Source organism: Lactuca virosa, chromosome 2 (assembly GCF_052849685.1).
Source record: "Lactuca virosa cultivar CGN04683 chromosome 2, Lactuca_virosa_CGN04683_v6, whole genome shotgun sequence".
Lineage (NCBI taxonomy): Eukaryota > Viridiplantae > Streptophyta > Magnoliopsida > Asterales > Asteraceae > Lactuca > Lactuca virosa.
In genome coordinates this window covers 45074256-45083895 of record NC_136427.1, presented here as the reverse complement: position 1 = coordinate 45083895, position 9640 = coordinate 45074256, and the positions used below count along the sequence as shown (strand labels likewise).

At 31.4% G+C, this 9640-nt stretch overlaps 1 protein-coding gene across 1 annotated transcript; it reads right to left on the bottom strand.

The window, feature by feature from the left end:
* Positions 1 to 2952: 2952 nt before the first annotated feature.
* LOC145159084 (Nucleotidylyl transferase superfamily protein) lies at positions 2953 to 6829 on the bottom strand. Its single transcript, XM_079077982.1, has 12 exons — positions 6496 to 6829; positions 6069 to 6188; positions 5681 to 5866; positions 5485 to 5536; positions 5299 to 5364; positions 4970 to 5056; positions 4751 to 4843; positions 4572 to 4652; positions 4399 to 4470; positions 4224 to 4292; positions 3288 to 3398; positions 2953 to 3177 (listed from the first exon to the last, which is right to left on the bottom strand). Exons 1-12 carry the CDS (start codon positions 6711 to 6713, stop codon positions 3127 to 3129), a joined length of 1206 nt encoding a protein of 401 aa, XP_078934108.1. The 5' UTR covers positions 6714 to 6829; the 3' UTR covers positions 2953 to 3126.
* Positions 6830 to 9640: the final 2811 nt, after the last annotated feature.

Sequence of the window (9640 nt, the reverse complement as noted above, 5' to 3'; positions counted from 1 at the left end):
TGTTCATATTTAAGCACTCAAATACTTTTTTTAGTTTTTCTATGTGATTTAACTATTAAAAAGTTTTGTTTTTATAGCTTGTTGGAATTCATAACAAGAAATAACTAAAAGTGCAACATAAAAAGGCTTGCAAGCAATCAAATTTAACCACTAAAATATTTTTTCATTTTTTCTATATATGCAACAAATCCAGTATACAAAAAAAAAAGTAGACAAACCTGCAATCTTGCCCTTCTGATTTCTTTGTGTTGAGAAAATGCAACATAAAGAGGCTTGCTAGCAACCATCTTTCCATTCATCTCATTCAACTATAAAATTAGATACAAAATTTTAACTTTTTACATATACTATTCGAATATAATAAAAATAGTAAATGCAAATATCTGCTTACTGTTCTAGAAGCTTTCTCAGAAGTGGAAAATGCAATAAAGCCTGGTCCTTAAGTAGTTCCATTAGCATCACGTGTGGCATGTCACCTGTTGATAAACAAATACACTTAACAACTGATTTATACAATTAGTTTGTATCTAGAGTAGTGATTCTTGATTAACAAACCTTACAAGAACAAGAGAGCAATAGTGTAGGAGAGTTGATCGTCATATAGTTTGCAAGTAGAAAAACTGTTTTTGTTCCATATAGAGCAATACTCTACACCTAACAACCACGAAAAAGTAAAACCTCTTAAAAGTTAAGATAAAAAAATATAGAATCAAACCTAACACGAAGGGGACTGGAGATGCTTCTACAAGTCAGGAACATTGATTTGGCGCTGAATTGCTCGTTTCCGATTCACCACAGGAAGAAATCTCATCATTCCGGCGAGCATTACTCCATCGCTGGAACGATCGACGAAGAAACAAAAGCAAAAATCAAACTTCCGAATCTACCTTCTGATTTGGCGTTGTTGTTTTTCTTCTCTTACATACGCAACGCTGACTTCTACTTTGGGTTTCCGACTTCCTAATTCAACGGGTTTGAACTATGAAAGAGGGTAGGTCTGAACCTGGGCTAGTAAAAAAAATTGAAAATTAATTTTGAGGGTGGGCCTGGGCTTACCCTAGCCCTCATGTGCCTCCGCCCATGCCTTGCAGTCGTTTACGGTGGTCGACTGCCCCAATTGTGTCAACATCTTCTTCAATCCACCTGTGTAATCCAGATTGTTTAGCTGCAACAGAATGAATCCACCCTAAATTTCCTACATAAAAGTTTCAGACAGATAAAAAATTTTAATTGATGATCACAGACCTGCCATAAAATTGGGGAAATAAGAGCTGCGATTGGTTCTGGAGATGGCAATGGTGTTTCTTTTGGTAAAACATAGAGTTATGGTGAGCAATAATCTGGATCTAAAAGACCTCGATTGGGTAAATAGTTTTTCCCGATTCTGAAATCGGTGGTGTTTAAAGGAAGAAGATGATAAATCCGATGAAGGTTTCTCGATGGTTACTGATGGTGTACGAGAGGGAGATGAGAGGGAAAAGGTTGGTGTGACGATGAATAGAAGAGAAGAGAGAAGAGGCGGACGTGAGGATATATATTAGGTTTTAAAACTGATATTCCTAAATTAAAGGGATATTAATTGATTTATATATTTACCATAATTAATTAAATGTAAGATTACATATTTACTCTTTTGAAATGATTGGCCCATATTTATGCATACAATAACACAATACTTACTTTAAACATCTGAACCTATATATATATATATATATATATATATATATATATATATATATATATATATATATATATATATATATTTCAAGGACTACAATGAATCACAAGCACACAAAGTGATGATGGGTGACAATCATACTTAAAATGTCTATGGGTTAAATGACTTTCACTTTTGAAAGAAATGGTGCTCTCAAAGATATTCTTCATGTTTTTAGTATTAGAAGAATTTAGCTTTTAGGTTCAAAATATTTAAAATGGGATAAAATTATTGTAGAATATGATAAAGTGATTCTATCTAAAGTTGTTGTTGTGTTAAGGAAAGACTATATTATGGGTGAGATTCAAACTAAGTATCAATAAAAAAAACTAGTTCCATGTATATTGTTGAGTCTTTATTTTCTTCAAATTTTAGCATCTTTTAATTTATGGGGGCATAGAGACTATGACACTTAAATTATAGAACAATTCAATACATGTCTAAAAAATAGATAATTTTTTATAATAATAACCATAATGACAAGAGTGACATAAATGTTCAATCAAAGATGAAAAAGGAAACATTTTACCAGTACCGTACAGTACTGGTAGGTACACTATAATCGTTGAGTAAGTTCATGCATACATATGTGAATTGAATGGACAACTAACTACAGGAAGAACTTGATGTTTTATAACTTTCATTGATGATTCGTGGGAAATATACTTAAGTATATTTATTAAGATCGAAGGACCAAGTTTTTGATCCTTTTAAAAGTTCTTTTTTTTTTAAAAAAAATGGGAGTAATATGTGGAACAAGGTGTAGTTTGTGGGCAAGTTTAATTCCATGATACGCTATATTCTCTCTTAAATAACTTTCCCACAATAATTGCAATATACAATTTAGAATGTAATTGGGCCTATACAAAATAAGGCCGAGATAACGGGCCAATACATAAGAACATAATAACACAATAACAATATACACTACTGGTTTCCAATTCCTTTTCAGTAATGAATGGAAAATTTAGTATGAAAAAAGGAACAAATTTTGAATGTTGTAGATTATTTACCCGATTTCCAAAACCACAATATTGAATGGGAACATTTTGGATGAGAAAACGAATAAATAAATTCAAGCCTTTAAAATCGTAGTCAATGTTGTAGATAGTAATGAATCCGGATAATTAAGAAACTACATATTTGCAAATTGAAAGTTATATAGCCAAAAAGTGATTATGATCCAGAAATTTTGATTATTATATTTAATATGATATACTTTGACAAACCTACAATCGCAAAAGTAAACATCTTGTTTTTACTTATCATTGCTTGAAAACCAAAACTACAAGAAAATAAGATGTTTTACAAAACCATAAATACTCAAATTCCATGTTCTTAAAGAGCTTGTTTTCCATATCATTCATTGTTAAAAAATGTCCTTTCTATTATATGAAGTACCCAAATTTTCAATTGAACATATTTGGAAGAGGTCTTACTGCCATAAATGCATCAACCATCTGCATAAAAACAAATATTGTAATATGTGAAATTATCGGAAACGGTTAGAAGTTTGAGGGGTTTTTTGGGAAAAAAGAGAAAGTTTAGGGTTTGTTAATGTAAAAATTACCTCATCGGTGACCTTTGCCCTAGCTTCACGGTGTTTTTCGACAATGTCTGTTAAAACATCAATCAGTCTCTTCTTAATCTCACCTGTAAGCATGCGTCCCGAACCATACTCCTAAAAAAAAAACATTATATTTTATTTTTTTAAAAGTTAGAAAAATATTTAAACATTTTGGTATATGATGGAATTGGAATCAGAAAGGAATGGAATCGTTGATTCCGCTGGAATTAGAAAAAAAAAATGGAATGGACCCTTCTTTTCATTTCTTTTCAGTTTGTTAATTTCATACCATCATGAAACAAAATGAAAATTACAATATAACCAAATTTTAAGTACGTAAATTATCATGACAAAAAAAAAAAAAAAAAAATTTAATTCATGAATTTTGTAAAATTACAATTGTATCATCTATAAATAACAAGAATAGATATTACGATCTTATTTGGGTTTTAATGAGCTTTAATTTTATGGGCAATTTAAAAAAAAAAAAAAACAATTATATTTTGGGTAGTTTTGCAGTTTAATCATTAATATTTTATTTTTTCCAATCAAATCACAAAAGTTTAAAAAAATAATCCAAATTGACCATTTTGTAATTTTGTTATATCCAGTTAACATTGTTAATTTGAAAAAATGTCTGAAACTTTTACAGTTTGATTTTAAAAAACAAAAAAAATAATTGGTTCAACAACAAAATTGCCCATGATATAACGGTTTTTCTATAAATTTGCTCTAATTTTATTATGTTCCATTTCCTATTTTTCTAAATAAAAATTTCATTACCTATGATTAAATAATGTATAAAACAGAATTAAAACTAAGCATCATATTTACATACAGTATAAAAAACATGATGATGGAATAAACAAAAAATTTTAAAAAGCAAGGGTATAAAAGTAATTTTATTCTACCCAAACAAAAAATTAATAGTTTTCTTACCTTCCTAATATGTTCAAGTTCATCATCATCCTCCAAGAAGAAACTAAGGTATTTGAAAGGTATATCCACCTATATAAAAACATCCAACTTTTTTCAATTCTGATTATTTAAAAAACCAAGGGTATAAAAGTAATTTTATTCTACCCTTTCCTAGAAATCTTTCAAATTCAAATACCTCAAGATTTGCTCCCAACTGTCTATGCTTCTCAATAGAATCCTGCCCTCCTGAAAATGCATATCTGTTTACCTGTAAAATATTAAAAAAATAATAATAATAATAAAAATTAGGTTACAATATATTGCAATAGTTATAGAAGTTATAAAAATAATACAAAGATTTCAAAAAACCTTGTTTTTAATTTCATTTTTAGAATCAGTCACATATATTGCAGAATTCGCATCACTTGCAGACATTTTCCCTGTCTCACCCTACAATATTTTTTTTTAAAAAAAAGGAAAAACAAATTAATACAGAAAGTGAAGGAAATGATTTTTTTTTCCAAATTTACCCTTGGTTATTTATTTACCTGAAGAGCTGGAAAGAATAAAGATTCGATTAATGCAGGCTTGTTATAACCTAACCTAGGGGCAACATCACGTGTCATCCTGAAATAAGGATCCTGAAAAAAAAATTCACAAAAGAAATTATATAAAAATTACACAGATAATAAAATAATAAATAAGGGCATAAATACAAATTACAAAACTAGGGTTTTGTTTTATTTTTGAGTTTATGTAGAAAGAACCTGATCAATTGCACATGGAATCAAGCATCTAAGTTTATCTTGTCCAGGAAACAAATGTGGAAATGAACTAGGAAATGATGGAACAGCCTGCAGAAAAAAAACATGTTATAAAATTACTTAAATACCCTTTTTCTATAATTGAATGATGTATTAATATTATACTGAAATTGTAAAGCTATTGAGCCTCTAGAAAATAGAAATATGTGTTGCATTCATGACTTGTTAACTTTGTTAAAAAGGTTTGAAGTTTCCAAGATCAATATTTTTGTTCAAACCATAAAAATAATGAGAAACACAATAATTATTAATTAAAAAAAGAAAACAAAGACCTGGACAGGTGGAAAACTGATCTTTCCAATGTGATCTTCACCAGTGAAACCAAATATACCAACAACCTGCATAACAACAATAAAGAACATTAGAATAAAAGAATTTAATAGATGGAAAATTTAGAAACAGTAAGTTGAAAGAATGACAAATGATTGTAAATTACTAAATTGTAATGATATATTCACCTTATTGTATGTGACACATTTAGCAACCTTTACCATGTTCTCATAAAAGGCACTGCAGATAAGATTCTTCTCACATTAGAGGCATAAGGGAATACAACAAGCCAATAGAAAAACAGAAGAATTTTCAAAGAAAGAAACTATTGTGTGTGTGTGTGTGTGTTTTCTTTGAAAAAATTGAAATACACAGACTACTTACCCACCAACATAGTCAAAATCAGAGAATATGAAGGTCCTTGAAATGTCAAATCCACAAGCAATGATATCTTTTGCATTCTCACGAGCAAGTCTCTTGCTTTCTTCCACTGTAAGATTCTTCCACATGCATTTTTCATCATCTGTTAATTGTATCACAAGAGGAACCTTGAAAGCCTCCTGCAAATATCTGCAAAAATGAGGGCAAATTTGTAAAAAGTTAGCCTGGTTTCCCTGACTTTCTCTATTAAGTCACAAAGACACACTCATAGATAGTTTACTGTTTACCTAATTAAGTCCTATAAAAGACTTGTAAAAGAAAAAAGGGTTATTGATCTTTGTAGTTGAAGCGTATGATTGAGGATAAAGGGTATATAAGTAACAGAGCTTACTTGGTGAACATGAAAGGAACAAGATGCCCTAAATGCAAAGCTTCAGAAGAAGGACCTCTGCCAGTGTAGAGATAGAATTTCTCCCCACGTTCATAAGCATCCAGAATCTCATTGAAGTCTCTGTTGCATAATATGTACAGATACATAGGTTAACACTCCATCAATTATCAATTCAAGAAGTTAATATACACATACATGATAACTACTCTTAATTGATAAGTCAATCTTAACATACTTGACTTTGAAAGCCAAAAAATATGCTCAATGATATATCGGTAAACCTACATTGCCAGTTTCATACTTTTATATGCAAAATTACGAAGTCCCTCAATTGATATATTCAATAGGAATTCATAAATACGATTACATTTGAGATGTATATCTCTAAAAATCACTAGATTGCAACTCGATGGAGTATGATGGATACCTGTGAGCGAAGAAAACGTTACGGCGGAGGAAGATATGGGGAGTACGACCGGTGAGGCTAAACACTCGATCAACAAAGAATTGGTCGAGCCTTTGACAACCAAATTTGTCGATGAGTTTATCATAATCAATCTTGCCTTTAGCCGATACTTCCCATGGATTCACAACTTGCTCTTGTTCTTGTGTTTGCTCTGCTTTCGTTTCGTTCTCCGGCTCCATTGATGTAATCCCTGCTTTCACCTTTTGCGGCTCGTTTGAAGGCTGAAAATGAAAAACCCTTCGTGGTTTTGGACTTCTTTTCCTGTTGTTCCTCAATTTCTATTTTGTTCCTTTTATCTACTCGTTTTCTCCTTTGGTATTTATCTTTTCACCTTTTTATGTTTAATCTTTTCTTTTTCTAAATAAATTTACTCTCATTCAATGTTAACTATTTTTTATTTGATAAACGGTTAATTTATAATTCAAACATTAAAAAGAAATCCCTATCATTGTTATGGAATGATTACATATTGATGTGAAAAGTGCTCTCGACAAATCCCTAATTAGCATTGTTAAACTTTCATCAAATGGCCTTTATATTTCTCATATGTTTTATGCAGATGATGCGATCTTTGTAGGAGAATGGGACAGGGTTTACATCAGGAATCTCTCAGCAATTCTCAAATGCTTTTCACATCTCATCCGGATTAAAAGTCAACTTTTATAAGTCTTGATTATTTGGCATGGGGATTTCAAATCAGGAATGAAATGGTTGTGGCATCTGATGAATGAAAATGGAAGCCTATAGAAAACAATTGTTATCAGTCTACACAATTTGTGGAAGAAACCTACGCAGTATATAGAAGACTTCCACCGGGGTTTAGTGTAATATACATAAAGCAGTCAAGGCTCTGGGGGGAATTGGTATTGATACGCATCAGATATTCAGACTAATTCCTGGATCTGATATTCAAATTCTGTTCTGGAAAGACATTTGGTATGGAACGACATTTCAGGAAAAATTCCCTCATCTTTACAAGATCGAATCTGTTAAAAATTGTTCATTGAGTGATCGTCTGTCCGTAGACGGCTTCCTTGGTGTTGGAAGCACGAGCCATCCAATCCGATGGAATTACACGAGATGCTCCAATTATACACGGATATAAGTGACTTGAACTTCAGTAGGGTATCAATTATCATCCCCCATATGGTTTTCGCTTCAATATAACAGCTGACGGAGATTACAAGGTAAATGACATGAGACGAGTCATCGATTCAAAATTGATCTTCTCCACAGGTCCTAAGATCTGTTGGTCAAAAATAATCCTATTAAAAGTTAGGTGTTTTTTCTGGCAGACTTCGATAGGTAGGATTCCAGTGGCAGATACTTTATTAGCGAGGGGTATAAATGTTACTAATCAGGTATATCCATTTTGCAACAATGACTTAGAATTGGTGAACCACCTTTTCCTCCATTGTGAGTTTGCCCAAAATGTACACCCTTGGATCTTCAAATGGCTTGGATTGGGAAGTAGAAGGTGCTCGAGTGTCTTGGAAGTTCTCAACTCAAGTAACGGGTGGCACAACTGTGACATCCTGGCATTTAGGTCTAAATCTATAAACGGTCAGTTCATCGCGAACCTCTTTGTAACTTGACCTATTGAGCTTAAATGCATATTTTGGTAATATATAGTGTCATTACAATTACAATGAGATATGAAATAGAATCTTACTCCCAGTTGTGAAAAATCTCAAACGAACGATAAATGGATATATACACTAAAGTCCCAATATTTTCATCGATTTGACAAGAAAGTCCTAAACTTTATTTTTTTTACAGTAAAGTCCTAATTACCGGCAATTTTTGACACATTTACCCTTTTTCCGGTTAGCTGGTAATTAGGACTTTATTGTCAAAAAAATATAGTTTAGGGCTTTCTTGTCAAATCGTGAATTAGGACTTTATTGTCAAAAAAATAAAGTTTAAGACTTTTTTGTCAAATTGTTGAAAATATTGGGACTTTATTGTATATATCCCTTTCTCTGGTTAGACTATCATACCATTAAATTTCACAATATTTTCAATGATTTGACAAGAAAATATTGGGACCTATGTTCTCACTATGATTTGCAAACAACTATTGAATATCAAGAACCCTAAAATTATGTTGCTATTTTCGAAATTAATAAAGAGTTATTAGAAAATACATATTGTTAGTTTATTATAGCAAATAAACTAATATTCCTTCTTTGTTGGTCTTCAGAAAGCAAGCACCAGAAGTCTCGTGCCTCTAATGGCACCCAAACCCTAACAAGTTGGAGGCTTAAGATAAGAGGGGAGGAAAAGGAGTATTTTCGGATTTCTCTCTAGGAAATGAAGTGAATTTCGAAAATCAAACCCAAGGAGGTTTATATAGGTGATAGGGAGGCTAAAGATAAGGCATGTTCCTTTTAGATAACCCTAATCATTTTGTTTTCCCCTTAAGGCATCCGAGCTTCTTTAGAGCCCAAGAAAAGCTCTAGAAACCCTCTAGAAATTGTCCCCTCTATGGGAAGTTCTAGAATTGGTTAATGTTCAACTTTTAAACCTTCTAACCTTTAGTCCTTCCACTTTTAATTAATCCAATTAATTCCAATTAATTTCTAATTAATTTTTAATTAAACAATATTATTTCTAATTAATATATTATTCTCATAATATATAAATAAATCATTTATTTTGATTTATAATTAATTTATTAATCATATAATAAATTAATAAATTAGTCTCTCTCTCTCCAAAAAGCATTGCAGTCAATTACTAGATTTGAGGGCAACCCAAAAGCACTTTGCTAATAATTCAAGATTATACTAATTTAGTTATTGGCTTAGACACCTAATCCAACAATGTAACAACCGTCAATTTTTGGCCAAGTTAAAGTCAAGTAAAGTCAACAAGTCAAATCGGCCAACTCATTTAACCCTTGTACATTATTAGGGTTTCCATTATGTTTCTTATTGAACAACTCGCAATCTTAATACAAAGTATCACTTAGAGTTTTCACGTGTTCGGAAATTCTAAACCCTAATCAGGGCAAGTGATGAAACTACTCGATAAAACATTATTCCTTAACCCTCAGGGGCATATAACAATCATAACGAGACTTAACGGGATGTACAAACCTTGC